At 51.1% G+C, this 17876-nt stretch overlaps 1 protein-coding gene across 1 annotated transcript in view; it reads left to right on the forward strand.

Moving 5' to 3' along the window:
- pkhd1l1.1 (PKHD1 like 1, tandem duplicate 1) overlaps positions 1–17876 on the forward strand; it is a 151797-nt gene that overhangs the window by 79647 nt on the left and 54274 nt on the right. The window contains exons 43-51 of the mRNA XM_080193526.1: positions 990–1164; positions 4487–4643; positions 5068–5224; positions 5562–5641; positions 6740–6869; positions 8552–8681; positions 9509–9750; positions 13407–13543; positions 15378–16407. Coding sequence (XP_080049652.1) covers positions 990–1164; positions 4487–4643; positions 5068–5224; positions 5562–5641; positions 6740–6869; positions 8552–8681; positions 9509–9750; positions 13407–13543; positions 15378–16407 — 2238 coding nt within the window. The remainder of the gene's footprint in view (positions 1–989; positions 1165–4486; positions 4644–5067; positions 5225–5561; positions 5642–6739; positions 6870–8551; positions 8682–9508; positions 9751–13406; positions 13544–15377; positions 16408–17876) is intronic.

A 17876-nucleotide genomic window follows, 5' to 3' on the forward strand; every position in this document is an offset into this window, starting at 1 on the left:
ATGTGACCTCTCGCCTCCAACATCTCCGCCCCCACACTCATGCCATTGGCCGTTGAATTCGCTCATCCCTGTGGAAACCCGCCTTCCGACGGCCAATTGGATTGCTGACACAATCTCCCCTACGCGTTTGAGAGGTTTCTCGATTCTCCCCACGCTCCCCAGTATCCAAAATTTTAATAACTAATAAATGGAAATATTTCCACGCAACATAAAGGCAATGCACAATAATTTGAATGATTTTTTAAGCATATATTGAAAATTTGAGTCCAGCTATTTCTCACACCCCTAATTTTGATTTGATTTGATTCATTATTGTCACATGTATTAGGATACAGTGAAAAGTATTGTTTCTTACGTGCTATACAGACAAAGCATACCTTTCGTACAGAAGGAAAGGAGAGAATGTAGAATGTAGTGTTACAGCCATAGCTGGGATGTAGGGAAAGATCAACTTAATGCAAGGTAAGTCCATTCAAAAGTCTGACGGCAGCGGGGAAGAAGCTGTTCTTGAGTCGATTGGTACGTGACTTCAGATTTCTGTATCTTTTTCCCAACGGAAGAAGGTGGAAGTGAAAACATCCGGGGTCATCAAGTCATAGAGGTTTACAGCATGGAACCAGGCCCTTCGGCCCAACTTGACCATGCCACTTTTTTTTAACCACTTTGCCAGTCCCAGTTGCCCACATTTGGCCCATATCCCCCTATACCCACCTTACCAATGTAACTACCTAAATTCTTTTTAAAAGTCAAAACCATACCCACTTCTACTACTATCTCTGGCAGCTTGTTCCACTCACCACTCTCTGTGTGAAAAAATTGCCCCTCTGGACACTTTAATATCTCTCCCCTCTCACCTTAAACCTACGCCCTCTAGTTTTAGACTCCCTGACATACCGGATGAATCCTGGCGTTCTGGAGATTTGTGAGCCACTTTGTGAGTTACCAGTAATTGCTGTCTTTGGGTGTCTTTTTGAAATTTCCCTGTACAGGTACCGACCCCCAGCTGACATGTGACGTGTGTGTTGTTAACGGAAAAGATTTGAGCAAACTGTCTGCCAGCTTCACATACAGATCAGCTCTGAGCCCAGTCATCACATCTATTAACCCTCAGAGAGGGGGGACTGCAGGAGGCACCTATCTGACCATCACTGGCAGCGGCTTCAGGTGAGTCCAAAATTACCCCAGGCAGCACATTCACAGCAATGTTCAAACACTTTCACACTCCATTTGTTACTTGTAAAAGTAACCGGGTTGTTGTGGTGGGAGATCTTAACTTCCCCTATATTGACTGGGACTCAATTAGTGCCAGTGGAGTGGATGGGGCAGAGTTTGTGAGGAGCATCCAGGAGGGTTCTTGAAACAGTATGTAAATAGACCAACTAGGGAAGGGGCCACACTGGAGCTCCTACTGGGGAATGAGCCCAGCCTGGTGGTTGATGTTTCAGTAGGGGAGCAGTTCAGGAATAGTGACCACAATTCAGTGACCTTAAGGTACTGATGGATAAAGAAGTGTAGTCCTCAAGCTAAACTGGGGGAAGACTAATTATAACAGTATTAGGTGGGAACTGAAGAATGTAGATTGGGGGCTGATGTTTGAAGGCAAATCAACATCTGGTATGAGGAAGGCTTTCAAGCCAAAGTTAATAGGGATTCAGGACCGGCATATTCCTGTAAGGATGAAGGATAAGTATGGCAAGTTTTGAGAACCTTAGATAAAGAGAGATATTGTGAACCTAGTCAAAGAGAAAAAGGAAGCATTTGTCAAAGCTAGGAGGCTGCGAACACACAATACAAGTGTGGAGTACAAAGAAACTGGAAAGAAACTTAAGAAAGGAGTAAGGAAGATTAAAAGGGATTATGAAAAGTCATTGGCCAGCAGGATTAAAGAAAATCCCAAGGCTCTTTTTATACATATATAAAGAGCAAGAGAGTAGCCAGGGAAAGGGTTGGTCCACTCAAGGACAGGGGAGGAAATCTATGCGTGGAGCCAGAGGAAAAGGGTAAGATATTAAATGAGTACTTTGCGTCAGTATTCACCAAAAAGAAGGCCTTGGTGGATGATGAATCTGGGAAAGGATATGTAGATAGTTTGAGTCATGTTGAGATCAAAAAGGAGGAGGTATTGGGGTTCTTGAGAAACATTAAGGTAGCCAAGTCCCGAGGGTCTGATGGGATGTACCCCAGAATACTGAGAGAGGCAAGGGAGGAAATTGCAGGGGCCTTGAGAGATATCTTTGTATCCTCACTGGCTATAGGGGAGGTCCCAGAGGATTGGAGAATAGCTAATGTTGTCCCTTTGTTTCAGAAGGGTAGCAAGAATAATCCAGATCATCACAGGCTGATGAGCCTGATGTCAGTGGTTGAGAAATTATCGGAGAGGATTCTTGGAGGATTTACTCCCACTTGGAAATAAGTGGACCTATTAGCAAGAGGCAACATGGGTTTGTGAAGGGGAGGTCATGTCTCACTAATTTGATTGAGTTTTTCAAGGAAGTGATGAAGATGATTGATGAGGGTAGGGCAGTGGATATTGTCTACATGGACTTTAGTAAGGCCTTTGACAAGGTCCGTCATGGCAGACCAGTGCAGAAGGTGAAGTCGCATGGGATCAGAGGTGAGCTGGCAAGGTGGATACAGAACTGGCTCGGTCATAGAAGACAGATGGCAGGGTGTGTTTCTGAATGGAGGGCTGTGACAAGTGACGTTCCTCAGGGATCAGTGCTGGGACTTTTGCAATTTTTAATATGTATAAATGATTTGGAGAAAAATGTAACTGGTTTGATTAGTAAATTTGCAGATGACATAAAGGTTGGTGGATTTGCAGATAGCAATGAGGATCATCAGATGATACAGCAGGATATAGATAGGTTGGAGGCTTGGGCAGAGAAATGGCAAGTGGAGTTTAATCCAGACAACTGTGAGGTAATGCATTTTGGAAGGTCTAATACAGATAGGAAATATACTGTAAATGGCAGAATCCTTAAGGGTATTGATAGGCAAAGGGATCTGGGTGTACAGGTACACAGGTCATTGAAAGTGGAGAAGGTAGTCAAGAAGGCATAAGGCATTGAGTTTAAAAATTGGCAAGTCGTGTTGCAGCTTTAGTGAACCTTGGCCGCACTTGGAATATAGTGTTCAATTCTGGTTGCCAGAAGGATGTGGAGGCTTTGCAGAGGGTACAGAAAGATTTACCAGGATGTTGCCTGATAGGGAGGCATTAGCTATGAGGAGAGGTTGGAGAAACCTGGTTTGTTCTCACTGGAACGACAAAGGTTGAGGGGTGACCTGATAGAAGTCTACAAGCTTATGAGGGGCGTGGACAGAGTGGGTAGTCAGAAGCTTTTTCCCAGGGAGGAAGAGTCAATTACTAGGGGGCACAGATTTAAGGTGCGAGGGGCAAGGTTTAAAGGAAATGTACAAGGCAGATTTTTTACACAGAGGGTGGTGGGTGCCTGGAACTCGCTGCCACAGGAGGTAGTGGAAGCAGATAGGATAGTGAGTTTTAAGGAGCGTCTTGACAAATACATGAATAGGGTGGGAATAGAGGGATATGGTTCCTGGAAGGGGAGGAGGTTTTACTTCAGTTGGGCAGCATGATTGGTGCAGGCTTGGAGGGCCGAAGGGCCTGTTCCTGTGCTGTAATTTTGTTTGTTCTTTGTTCTTATTTGTTATAGTTAATAGAATTTGTTTATATTAAAGAATACACTATTTTTATACAGAGGACACAATAGGCAGTATAAAATAATGATTCATATACAAAATCTCTTTCTTATTCTCACCGGCATGGTGGCACAGTGGCTAGCTCCAGTGCAGACTCAATGGGCAGAATGGCCTCCTTCTCCACTGCAGGGATTCTATGATTTTTACCGCTTGGTGGCTCTCCCCTCCCCCAGAAAGGATACAGTCCCAGCTCACAGCCGAGTATTTGAGTGTGTGTGCGCCAGCCACACTATTACTTGCACGTAACACGCTCCTTACTCCACATCCCAAACTGGGATGACGTCAGGCTACCAGCTCAGAGTTATACTGCCAGCTGTGCGTCATTCTCCCAGCAATGGAACAGGAGTCCTGGGGCTGACGGCTCATATTTAGATGTTGGTCAGGGGACAATGGAAGATTACAAATGAAGTTTAGAAAAGTTGTCTCTGTGCCATCACATAATGAGATGCAGGGAGGAGGGGGGAAGTGCGGGGAAGTGGGGAGTGTGGGAGGAGAGTGCGGGGATGGGGGAATGAGTGCAAGGGGAGGGGAATGCGGGAATGGGGGGTGAGTGAGGGTAAGTGCAGGGATGAGGGGTAAGTGTGCGGATGGGGTGATGAGTGCGGGGGGAGGGTTGAGTCTGGGGATGGGAGGGTGATTGAGGGGAGAGAAGGAATGTGAGGATGAGGGGATGAGTGCGGGGCTGGGGAGTGAGTGCAGGGGGGAGGGCGTATGCAAGGAGGGGGAGTGTGATGATTCTCTAACAATGTCCTGTTCCCTCTCTCAGTTCAGACATCAGTGGGAATATTGTCAGCATTGCTGAAACTCCCTGTGAGATCCAGTCCGTGAATGAAACCAGTATTGTGTGTGTTACCAATCCACATTTACCATCCCAACTATCTAAAGTCATCGTCAACGTCAGGGGAAAGGGCATCGCCAAAACGGTAAGACAGCCTATCCACCTAAGGCCTGTATTGTGGGAGGGAAAGGTAGGGGTTGGTTTCTTGGGGCTGATGGTGGAATAGGGTCTGGTGCAACACCTCCACACAGCCGTTAATATCAGTGTGAAAAACTGCCTCATTCTGATCAAATATGCCTCCAAGCCGATACACACAGAATAGGAGTGAGTGCTGACGCTGAGAAGCAAAGGACAGATGTAGAGATTCCCCCATTCCGGAGTTATCCTGGGATTTAGCTAAACCTGCCGAGGGGTTGCGGTCAGTTCAATACTGAAATGTCAAAGTGGTTTGAGATCACAGACTCTGAATGTCACAGGCTTGGTGATTGATTTTGTTAGAAGGCCTGTTTGTATTTCAGGGAGAGGTAATAATGCACTGACAGACCAGAATGTTCTTTGTTCTGTTCCAGGATTGTGCAGAGTTCAACTATGTCGATGTCTGGTCCTCGCGTTACAGCTGGGGAGGTCAGTCCCCCCCAGAGAAAGGTTCACTGGTTGTTATCACCAAAGGACAGACGATATTACTGGACCAGAATACCCCCATCCTGAAGATGCTTGTCATTCAAGGTAAGCACATTAAAAGCCCCAGTGACCTGAGATATCGAGATATCACTGTGCAGCCCAACACAGGGCCTGATACTGAGACAGGGTGCACAGTGACCTTTCACCTCTGTACCCCGAGATAATAGAATGGTTACAGCTCAGAAGGAGGCCATTCGGCCCGTTGTTTCAGTTGGGTTGATGTCTCCCCCATGGTATGGATGTGAAGATCCCGACTCTTTAATATTGACGGCTGCAAGTTTGAATCTCCTTTCAGAGCGGGAGTATTCTCTTGGTACAGAGTGTTGTGTGACTTGTTTCTTGGTGCTGTGTCCTGCTGAGAACACCAATCTCTTGTCTGCAGGTGGGACCCTTATGTTTGATGAAGCTAACATTGAACTACAGTCTGAAAACATTCTCATCACAGACGGAGGGACGCTCCAGGTAACAACACCCCCAGACCAAAGCCCATGCTTCAGCTGCTTCTGGGCCTGGCTTCACACTGACTTTAGATAAACCCATTCTGTCTCGTTTAGAAGGAATTTGGATATGTATTTGGAAAAAGGAAATGATACAATGTGAGGAAGAGATTTTCCAGCCCCTCCTACCCCACCATGCTGATTCCAGTGGCGGGCAGAGTGGGGAGGCAGATTGTCCTCACTCTGAGCTGGTTGGTTTCAGAAGGTTGTAGCACGAGGTACCTTTCTGTTTCTAAGACATTGCTTTGCACTGTGCCACTCAAATCTGTGTTAAGTGTTGTCTGCTGTGCCTCAAAGCCTCACGCTGATGTGGCAGTCTCTCTCCTACATCACCTGCAGAGGCAGACAAGGAGTTGCACGGTTCACAGGTCTCTTCCCGGCCAGTTCACCTCTTCTACTGCCCCTCCAGAGGGACACAACCCTCAACAAGTATCCCTGAGAGGGCCCAGAGGGGTTCAATATGCCCTGTCTGATCTATGGCATTGGTTTCCTGGCTGCTGTAAACAATTTGGACTGATGGAGGGCAGTTTGTGTTGAAATGGGAGTTTCTCTCGGGCAATGTGAGGTCAGTAACCGCTTTGTGTTGAATAGAGTTACTGCTTGGTTATTAGTTCCCCAAGGCTGCAGCTGCACCTTTTTCCAACATGTTTCTGCGACACCAGTTTAGCCGCAGTCAGAGTGACCTCGGGGTCTGAATCTCTGAACGCTCACTCCCAGATCAGATCCAGGCTCACAGACCCAACTGAGGGGGAGATCAGAGACAGCAGCCCCTGATTTCACATCAGACACAGGGGAAGACTGGGGGGAATTCAGCCATGAATCCTCCACTCTATTCCCCCTCCTCTTTACCAGCAGGGGAGAAGGGATTCAGCCATGAATTTTGCATTCTAACCTCCCTACAACTCTCGCTCCCAACATTTCCCCTCCTGGGAGTGTTGCTTAGGGAAAGATAGATCCCATTTTCCAGATGTTTGCTGAAGGTTGGACACTGAGAGTTACACTGCTGTTTAAAGGGGGACCACTGCCATTCAAACAACTTTTTCAAGTGTTTTCTTGTGGTTAGATTGGAACTGAAACCCATCCCTTCAGACACAAAGCAATAATCACATTACATGGTCACCTGCGGGCAAGGGAGCTGCCCCTGTATGGAACCAAGACACTTGCTGTTCGACATGGGACCCTGGACCTTCACGGTAAGCGTCTGGTGCTGAATGCAAACTGAAATTATCAAATACCAACAACCTGCGTTTATATAGCAACCTTAATGTGCTAAACCATTTCAAGACACCTCAGCGTTATCAGACCCATTAGAGAAGATTTAAACAGGAGACAGGAACCAGGATCTCTAACAGAGAGAAAGGAGGTGTTCACTCTGAAATATCTTTTAAAAAATTTTCAACTTTAAATATCTGAATTTACCTTGAACCCTGCAATTCGTGTTACTTTTACCAAGTTAATCGTCAGATTGAAAAACTGAACTCTTTGTCTTCATTACCATCTACCCCTCCAGCTGTGACGTGTGGGACTATTGAGCAGTTAGTTCATTCACCACAATCAATCACTAAACAGGTCAATAAAATAAACAGCTCCCTGCCACTGGGTGTAATTGAAAGCTGTTTAGGTGTTTACACTCTGCTGTGAAGGGGGGAACATGCTGATGGGTTTAAGAGCAGTTCTGGAAATGCTGATTGTACTCACTAGGCAGGGGTGAGCTTCTCCAGCCTTTAGGCCAGGATCAAGCATTAGATCCAGCCTAAGATCAGGTCCAGTGCTTTGTCAGCTTGGATCTCTTGTGGAGCCCATGGATTGGAATTTGGTTTGAGAAGCCAGCGAGGAGATGGATTTGGGTCTGCCTGGTCCGCTCTGAGCTTTGGCTTTGTAACTTTAAGAATGGAGTGAAAATGTTTAAGAATTGTCAGACGGAGAGAAACACAGTTCATACTTTGAATTCTGTGTGCCTCTTCTTTGGAGCTGGAGAACCACGTTCCAGTTTAAACGTTAACTCTGATTCTCTCTCCACAGAGGCTGCCAGACTGAGTTTATCCAGCACTCTCTGGTTGTGTTTAATTGTGTAATTAATTTCTGTCCCGTACAATCAATGCCACTTTGAAGATAGCAAGCAAAGGATATGAGAAAATCGAAACAGCCACTTTCTAGGAGTGACGTGGAGGGAGTTTACACTTTGTTAGAATATTATAAACACAGATGGGAAGGCAATGGCCTAGTGGTATTATCGCTGGACTATTAATCCAGAAACTCAGCTAATATTCTGGGGACCCAGGTTCGAATCCCACCACAGCAGATGGTGGAATTTGAATTCAATAAAAATATCTGGAATTAAGAATCTACTGATGACCATGAAATCATTGCAGATTATTGGAAAACCCCATCTGGTTCACTAATGTCTGTTAGGGAAGGAAATCTGCCTTCCCTACCTGGTGTGGCCTACATGGGACTCCAGAGCCACAGCAATGTGGTTGACTATCAACTGCCTTCAGGCATCTAGGGATGGACAATAAATGCTGGCCAGCCAGCCATGCCCATGCCCCTCAAATGAATAAAAAAGATCTCTGTTATTGTCTAAATCAATCTGACTCTCTCCACTGAAAAGAGCAGATTACCTGGTCAGTGTGTGGGATCTTGCTGTGCATTTCTGCCACATTCCCAACGTCATGCCAGTGACTACTCTTCACAAGTACGCGATTGGCTGCACAGCAACATACTGAGATTGTGACAGGTATTACAAATATTGAGTTATTTCTCTCTTTCGGTTGAAAGTTTGTTACAGTCACAAATATTTCAAGGAGTGGCTTTGTTGCAAATGCAGTAAATTGTAGTTTTCCTTTGACCAGGGCTTGTTATTTTCTTCTATTAGGTTTCCCTGTCCCTGTAACCTGGACTCATTTGGCAGAGACAGCTGAAGCAGGTTCCAAAACCCTCCTCTTACAGAAAGCTGTGACCTGGGGACCAGGCGATGAGATTGTCATTGCATCCACTGGCGACAGGTACGTGGGATATTCCGCACCCGCGTCCAGTCCGAGGCCCATTCGTTTCACCGTGTGCAGCTTTCAGCATCCAAAGGTGGTTAGTTCAAACCCCTAATCCAGAGACCACAACTCAAAACCTCGGCTGTGCTTAGAGAGTGCAGCACTCTCAGAGGTACTGTCCCACACACAGGATATTAACTCATAGAATCATACAATCCCTACAGTGCTGAAGGAGGACATTCAGCCCATCAGGCCTGCCCCAACTACAATCCCACCCAGGCCCTATCCCTGTAACCCCACGTATTTACCCTGCTGATCCCCCTGACAGTAAGGGGCAATTTAGCATGGCCAATCCACCTAATCAAGGCCCCCTCTACTTTCTTGAGTGATGTTAGATTACTTATCATTCCGATAGATTCACACAAGTAGTATCTTTGGCCATCATGTGTGCCCCTCTCTCTCAAGCTCTTGTTTCTCCTCTCTTCCCCACGTATTTCTGCAAATTTTCCCCTTCAACTATTTGTCCAATTTCCTTCTGAAAGTTCCTGTTGAAACTGTTTCTGCTGCCCTTTCAGACAGTGCCTTCCAGATCACAACTCACTGGGTAAAAAAATCTTTTTCCTGTTTCCTCTGGTCGTTTTATCAATGATTTTAAATCTGTTTATCTCTGGTTATTGGGTACAGTTTCTCTGTATTTAACCTATCTAAACCCTTCCATATGTTATATCGTTATTGATATCAATACAGTGATACCTACTCTGTCAACGCGATGAGTTTATCATTCTGCCCGGGATCTGCTTTCTGGGTTCTGATACAGCTCTGAAATATTTCCTGTAATTATTCAGACATAGCCAGAGGGAGAACGAGAAGCGGATTATAGAGATGGTATCAGCTGATGGAAGGAGCCTGAACCTCACTGAGCCGTTGTGTTACCGGCACCTGGGCGAATCCATCTGGCTCCGTGACGGCACAGTGTTCGAACCAAGAGCTGAAGTGGGTTTGCTGACTCGCAATATCATTGTCCGAGGCTCTAACCAGGTTGAATGGAATGATCGGATTGAAGCTTGTCCGGATGGATTTGACACAGGTAGGGTTCACAATTCACCAAACACTTCCCCGCTGTTTCCAAAACTCTCTGAACGGCCAATGGAACGTGGCTCTCAGAACGAAATCAGACAAAACCTCAGAGACCCAACACCACTTTAAAAACCATGTCCTAAGTCCATAAGACCATAAGACATAGGAGCAGAATAAGGCCACTCAGCCCATCGAGTCTGCTGCGCCATTCAATCATGGCTGATATTTTTCTCATCCCCGTTCTCCTGCCTTTTCCCCATAACCCCTGATCCCCTCATTAATCAGGAACCTGTCTGTCTCTGTCTTAAAGACACTCAATGACCTGGTTTCCACAGCCTTCTGCAGCAAAGAGTTCCACAGATTCACCACTCTCTGGCTGAAGAAACTTCTTCTCGTCTCTGTTTTAAAGGATTGTCCCTTTAGCCTGAGGTTGTGCCCTTCTCTATATATCCTCCTCCCCTCGCTCGCTCCCATCTCCTCCCCTCGCTCGCTCCCATCTCCTCCCCTCGCTCGCTCCCATCTCACCTCCCCTCGCTCGCTCCCATCTCACCTCCCCTCGCTCTCTCCCATCTCACCTCCCCTCGCTCTCTCCCATCTCACCTCCCCTCGCTCGCTCCCATCTCACCTCCCCTCGCTCGCTCCCGCCTCACCTCCCCTCGCTCGCTCCCATCTCACCTCCCCTCGCTCGCTCCCATCTCACCTCCCCTCGCTCGCTCCCGCCTCACCTCCCCTCGCTCGCTCCCGCCTCACCTCCCCTCGCTCGCTCCCGCCTCACCTCCCCTCGCTCGCTCCCGCCTCACCTCCCCTCGCTCGCTCCCGCCTCACCTCCCCTCGCTCGCTCCCGCCTCACCTCCCCTCGCTCGCTCCCGCCTCACCTCCCCTCGCTCGCTCCCGCCTCACCTCCCCTCGCTCGCTCCCGCCTCACCTCCCCTCGCTCGCTCCCGCCTCACCTCCCCTCGCTCGCTCCCGCCTCACCTCCCCTCGCTCGCTCCCGCCTCACCTCCCCTCGCTCGCTCCCGCCTCACCTCCCCTCGCTCGCTCCCGCCTCACCTCCCCTCGCTCGCTCCCGCCTCACCTCCCCTCGCTCGCTCCCGCCTCACCTCCCCTCGCTCGCTCCCGCCTCACCTCCCCTCGCTCGCTCCCGCCTCACCTCCCCTCGCTCGCTCCCGCCTCACCTCCCCTCGCTCGCTCCCGCCTCACCTCCCCTCGCTCGCTCCCGCCTCACCTCCCCTCGCTCGCTCCCGCCTCACCTCCCCTCGCTCGCTCCCGCCTCACCTCCCCTCGCTCGCTCCCGCCTCACCTCCCCTCGCTCGCTCCCGCCTCACCTCCCCTCGCTCGCTCCCGCCTCACCTCCCCTCGCTCGCTCCCGCCTCACCTCCCCTCGCTCGCTCCCGCCTCACCTCCCCTCGCTCGCTCCCGCCTCACCTCCCCTCGCTCGCTCCCGCCTCACCTCCCCTCGCTCGCTCCCGCCTCACCTCCCCTCGCTCGCTCCCGCCTCACCTCCCCTCGCTCGCTCCCGCCTCACCTCCCCTCGCTCGCTCCCGCCTCACCTCCCCTCGCTCGCTCCCGCCTCACCTCCCCTCGCTCGCTCCCGCCTCACCTCCCCTCGCTCGCTCCCGCCTCACCTCCCCTCGCTCGCTCCCGCCTCACCTCCCCTCGCTCGCTCCCGCCTCACCTCCCCTCGCTCGCTCCCGCCTCACCTCCCCTCGCTCGCTCCCGCCTCACCTCCCCTCGCTCGCTCCCGCCTCACCTCCCCTCGCTCGCTCCCGCCTCACCTCCCCTCGCTCGCTCCCGCCTCACCTCCCCTCGCTCGCTCCCGCCTCACCTCCCCTCGCTCGCTCCCGCCTCACCTCCCCTCGCTCGCTCCCGCCTCACCTCCCCTCGCTCGCTCCCGCCTCACCTCCCCTCGCTCGCTCCCGCCTCACCTCCCCTCGCTCGCTCCCGCCTCACCTCCCCTCGCTCGCTCCCGCCTCACCTCCCCTCGCTCGCTCCCGCCTCACCTCCCCTCGCTCGCTCCCGCCTCACCTCCCCTCGCTCGCTCCCGCCTCACCTCCCCTCGCTCGCTCCCGCCTCACCTCCCCTCGCTCGCTCCCGCCTCACCTCCCCTCGCTCGCTCCCGCCTCACCTCCCCTCGCTCGCTCCCGCCTCACCTCCCCTCGCTCGCTCCCGCCTCACCTCCCCTCGCTCGCTCCCGCCTCACCTCCCCTCGCTCGCTCCCGCCTCACCTCCCCTCGCTCGCTCCCGCCTCACCTCCCCTCGCTCGCTCCCGCCTCACCTCCCCTCGCTCGCTCCCGCCTCACCTCCCCTCGCTCGCTCCCGCCTCACCTCCCCTCGCTCGCTCCCGCCTCACCTCCCCTCGCTCGCTCCCGCCTCACCTCCCCTCGCTCGCTCCCGCCTCACCTCCCCTCGCTCGCTCCCGCCTCACCTCCCCTCGCTCGCTCCCGCCTCACCTCCCCTCGCTCGCTCCCGCCTCACCTCCCCTCGCTCGCTCCCGCCTCACCTCCCCTCGCTCGCTCCCGCCTCACCTCCCCTCGCTCGCTCCCGCCTCACCTCCCGCGACCCCCCCCCCCAACCACCACCACCACCACTGGTTGAGAGTGAGATTTTCTCCCATGAGAACGCATATGAGGACTGTCCTTAACTGGGATCTTGGGTTCATGTCAAGCCATTTGTAACCCCCACAACTTGACTGGATTTGCAAAATCACTAACTGTCCTGTCTGGAGACGATACACATCTCTTTAACCTGTGTTTAACCCTCTCTCCACTCACATTGTCTGTACCTTTAGGACTTGATTTACCTGTAAAGACTCACATTCTAACCATTATTCTGTAAATTGAGTTTGTATGCCCCGTTTGTGAACACAACTCGTCACTCACCTGAAGAAGGAGCAGTGCTCTGAAAGCTAGTGGCTTGTGGTACAAAATAAACCTGTTGGATTTTAACCTGGTGATGTGAGATTTCTTATTGTGCGCATCCCAGTCTAACGCCGGCATCTCCACATCATGGAGAGCTGAGGCCATGCTTTGTGGAGCCCTGCCCTCTGGTGGCCCCCTGTGGCACTGCTTTGCAAACTAATCACCGTCAGATTGGTTATTCTTGATCGGGCATTTGCTGGGAACTTACTAACTGGTGAGAAATGAAAATAAGTCCGACTTTAGTTCTCCAGAACATTCCACCTGAACCGGTGATCAGCCCATCAATTCCTGCTTTCAAACAGCATGTTGAAAATAGCTGTCCTGATCTAAAAGTAGGCTCCTTCAGTGAAGGACAGTTTCAGACAGTGAGGGCCACAGTGTGGACTTTATGTAACTGCTTAGTTCCAGTGTTTGGCAGTGGCAGTTGCTGCTGATTCACTCTCCATCCTGACTGGGAAATGTATCGGCCTTTCCTTCACAGTCACTGGGTCAAAATCCTGGAACTCCCTCCCTAACAGCACGGTGGGTGTACCTACACCACACAGGACTGCAGCAGTTCAAGAAGGCCGCTCACCACCAGCTTCTCAAGGGGCAGTTAGGGATGGGTAATACATTTTGAACTTGCCAGAGACACTAATATCCCAAGTGGTTTTTTTTAAATTTAAAATATAAACTAAATACAGTCAGCATGTGAGGGTGGATAAATTTCTAACCACACTGACTCTGTTGAAAATTCCTTTGACTCCAGGTGAATTTGCCACACAAACCTGTTTCCAGGGACGTTTAGGTGAAGAAATTGGGAGTGACCAGTTTGGGGGCTGCATCATGTTCCATGCCCCACGGCCCAGTGAGGGTCTTGTCAGGGGGAGAATCGAATATGTTGAGGTAACATTTTCTCCCAACCCCTCGGTTTAGCTACTCAGGTCTGTGAAACTGCTTCTCAGGGAGAGAGAGAGAGAGAGAGAGAGGGACAGACAAACACAGAGCGAGAGAGACAGGGAGAAAGAGACAGAGACCGGGGTAGAGACAGAGGGAGAAGAGAGAGATGGGGACAGAGAGAAAGAGGGATGGGGGGGAGGGGAGAGAGAGAGACGGAGAGAGAGACGGGGGGAGAGGGAGAGAGACGGGGGGAGAGGGAGAGAGACGGGAGGAGAGGGAGAGAGACGGGAGGAGAGGGAGAGAGACGGGAGGAGAGGGAGAGAGACGGGGGGAGAGGGAGAGAGACGGGGGGAGAGGGAGAGAGACGGGAGGAGAGGGAGAGAGACGGGAGAGAGACGGGGGGAGAGGGAGAGAGACGGGGGGGGAGAGGGAGAGAGACGGGGATGGGGAGAAAGAGAGAGAGGGAGACGGGGAGAAAGAGAGAGAGGGAGACGGGGACAGATAGATACAGAAACACTCTGAGAGAGACATACACTAGTGCAGATAGAAAAATAAAATAACGGGATAAAAAGTTTGCAGAATTGAACATGGAAAATTCTGAATAGTGGGAATATGGAGGAGAGAGAGGATAGTGACCTGTTGAAACCTTTGCTTTCAGGGTGTTAGAATTACTTCTGTGTACAATCGCCAACATTTCCTGTTTATGAAAGGCCTGTTTTACGTTGCCTGTCAAACAGGAAAGAGGTTTTATCCAGATCTTGTGGATGTTTCCTTCGACATTTCCAGGTTTTCAGTCTTTGTTTTACTGAGGGATGATTTATGATTAGCGAGATTGTAGGCTGTCATTAAGGTGCCCTGATATTGGAAGCTAAGGGAGGGAGGCTGAGAAAGTGGATCTGGGCAGAGTGCCCACTTCCACAGTGGGCAGAAGCTGTGGCATTCCCTCTCCCCCTGTTGGTGCAGACTCAAAGGGCCTTTTCTGCACTGCATGACTCTGATTCCTCGTCAGAGCTTCTCTTCCTGACTCCGGTTTTAATCTTCATGATCTGATATCTCTCTGTGTGGCTGTGTGCTCCCCCCACCCCGGGGCTGCCTCGGAACGTTACTCTGTGTGAAACTGAGGAAATGTCCACATATAGAGACACATAACACAGACTGAGCTTGTGTCAATGTGGAACAGATGAATTACCCTCAGAGCACGAGGGACAGCATTCCACATCAGCGATGAGCAGGAATCTCTCTCACTGCCTGGCACTGGAGTGTTAGAAGGATTTTTGACTGCATTATGAGACCACATTCATAGAATCATAGAACACTACAGTGCAGAAAGAGGCCCTTCAGCCCATCGAGTCTGCACTGAACACAATCCCACCCAGGACCTACCCCCATATCCCTACATATTATACCCACTAATCCCTCTAACCTACGCTACCCTGAACATTAAGGGGCAATTTCTTAGCATGGCCAATCAACCTAACCCGCACATCTTTGGACTGTGAAACCGGAGTATCCAGAGGAAACCCACGCAGACACGAGGGGAATGTGCAAACTCCACACAGACAGTGACCCGAGCTGAGAATAGAACCCAGGACCCTGGAGCTGTGAAGCAGCAGTGCTAACCACTGTGCTACTGTGCCGCCCGCATTCCTCAACCATTAAGTGCCAGGGTGGGACTTGACGCCTGAGATTCTGGCCCTGTGGCCGGGACGCTAACCCTCTGTGCCAGGGGGCCTCCCGCTTTAGAAAGACAAGTTACTGTTTGTAAAAGAATAGAAAAAGTTGCATTTGGATCATTCACCACATCCAACTTTCTAACTGTGCTGCTCTGTCCTTTCCTCAGATTTATCATGCGGGTCAGGCCTTTCGCCTGGGCCGGTACCCAGTCCACTGGCACCTTACTGGAGACCTACGCTACCAGTCATACGTGCGGGGCTGTGCAATACACCAGACCTTTAACAGAGCTGTGACCATCCATGGTACACACCACCTCCTAGTGGAGGGCAATGTGGCTTACAACATCATGGGGGGAGCTTTCTTCATTGAGGATGGCATTGAGGAGGGGAATGTCTTGCAGTACAACTTAGCAGTCATGGTACGACAGAGTACCAGCCTCCTCAACGATGACCTGACCCCCGCCGCGTTCTGGGTAACCAACCCGGCAAACACGGTGAGTCACAATGCCGCAGCTGGGGGCACCCACTTTGGCTTCTGGTATCGTCTGCTGCAGCACCCTGGGGGGCCCTCCTACACTACCAGCGTCTGCCCGCGTAACGTCCCGCTTGGCCAGTTCCTCAACAACACCGTACACTCTCAGGGCTGGTTTGGCCTGTGGATTTTTGAAGCTTACCATCCTCGGAAATATGGTCGGTGTTACTCCCAGCCCCCGGAACCGGCCAGGTTTGACTCGCTGACCGTGTGGAACTGTGAGAAAGGAGCAGAGTGGGTGGACGGAGGAGCCCTGCAGTTCCATAACTTTGTGATGGTTAATAATGAGAAAGCCGGTATCGAGACCAAAGCCATCCTGAGGTCCTACGTGAAGGGGTGGGGAGAGGACAGCGGTGCTCTGATCAAGAACGCCACCATTGTTGGCCACGTGGAGGGCCTTGGGTTTGACTCCAGCTTCTGCACCGCCCATGGCATTGTCTTACCCCTCTCTGAAGGGCTGACTGTCTCATCTGTTAGGTTCTTGAACTTTGACCTGCCGGCCTGCACAGCCCTGGGGATGACCATACTCCACGGTGTGCGCAGAATCCAGTTTGGAGGCTGGAGCGTGAGATTCAGTGACATTCAGTATTTCAACGTGACTAACAAAGCTTCCTTCCACTCGGAGCACGAGGCGGTTCTCCAGGATCTGGACGGTTCACTCACAGGTGAGAGATTCGGGGGGAGGGCAGCAAGTATGACTGGGTTATAAACACCATCCCTGCACCCTCCCCCTAATCATTCCTAATAATCGGAAGGATGGAGATGTGTTAAAAACAGCCCAGACACGGATTAGCAAACTAATACCAGGAGTGGGTGGGTTGTTGTATGAGGAAAGGTTGGGCAGGCTGGGCTTGTGTCTGCTGGTGTTTAGAAGAGTAAGAGGTGATTTGGTCCTGAGGGGTAGCGACAGGGTGGGTGTGGAGAGGATGTTTCCTCTTGTGGGAGAATCTAGAATGAGGGGTCACTGTTTAAAAGTAAGTGCTCAATGGTTTAGGATGGAAATAGGAAGAATATTATTCTCAAAGGGTTTCCAGAACTCTTCCCCTCAAGAGGCTGTGCAAGCAGAGGGCAGAATCTCCCTGTTCCCACCCTGTAATAGGAATCATAGTGGGCGGAACATGGACCATGCAAAGTCCTGTTAACCCAGGCAGCAATTTCAGGCCTTGAGGTGAGTGCGATCAGGAAATCCCACCCAGAATCTTTGAATATTTTGAAGGCAGAGGTAGATATATTCTTCCTTTGACAAAGGGTCATCTAGACTCAAAACATCAGCTCTTTTCTCTCCTTACAGATGCTGCCAGACCTGCTCATGTTTTCCAGCATTATCTCTTTTTTGGTTTCAGATCCCAGCATCCACATCAATTTGTTTTTTTTAGATATATTCTTGATCAGCTAGAGGGTGAAAGGTTATCGGAAGATCAGCAGGAATGTGGGGTTGGGATTCCAATCAGATCAGCCATGATCTTATTGATGGGGGAGCGGGCTCGCGAGTCCGAGTGGCCTGACAGTGTGGCACTCCCTCAGTACTGACCCTCTGACAGTGCGGCACTCCCTCAGTACTGACCCTCTGATGGTGCCACACTCCCTCAGTACTGACCCTCTGACAGTGCGGCACTCCCTCAGTACTGACCCTCTGACAGTGCGGCACTCCCTCAGTACTGACCCTCTGACAGTGCGGCACTCCCTCAGTACTGACCCTCTGACAGTGCGGCACTCCCTCAGTACTGACCCTCTGACAGTGCGGCACTCCCTCAGTACTGATCCTCTGACAGTGCGGCACTCCCTCAGCACTGACCCTCTGACAGTGCGGCACTCCCTCAGCACTGACCCTCTGACAGTGCGGCACTCCCTCAGTACTGACCCTCTGACAGTGCGGCACTCCCTCAGCACTGACCCTCTGACAGTGCGGCACTCCCTCAGTACTGACCCTCTGACAGTGTGTCACTCCCTCAGTACTGACCCTCTGACAGTGCAGCACTCCCTCAGTACTGACCCTCTGACAGTGCGGCACTCCCTCAGCACTGACCCTCTGACAGTGCGGCACTCCCTCAGTACTGACCCTCTGACAGTGCGGCACTCCCTCAGCACTGACCCTCTGACAGTGCGGCACTCCCTCAGCACTGACCCTCTGACA

The sequence above is a fragment of the Carcharhinus amblyrhynchos genome, chromosome 8 (genome assembly GCF_965287045.1).
Source record: "Carcharhinus amblyrhynchos chromosome 8, sCarAmb.v2.hapA, whole genome shotgun sequence".
Lineage (NCBI taxonomy): Eukaryota > Metazoa > Chordata > Chondrichthyes > Carcharhiniformes > Carcharhinidae > Carcharhinus > Carcharhinus amblyrhynchos.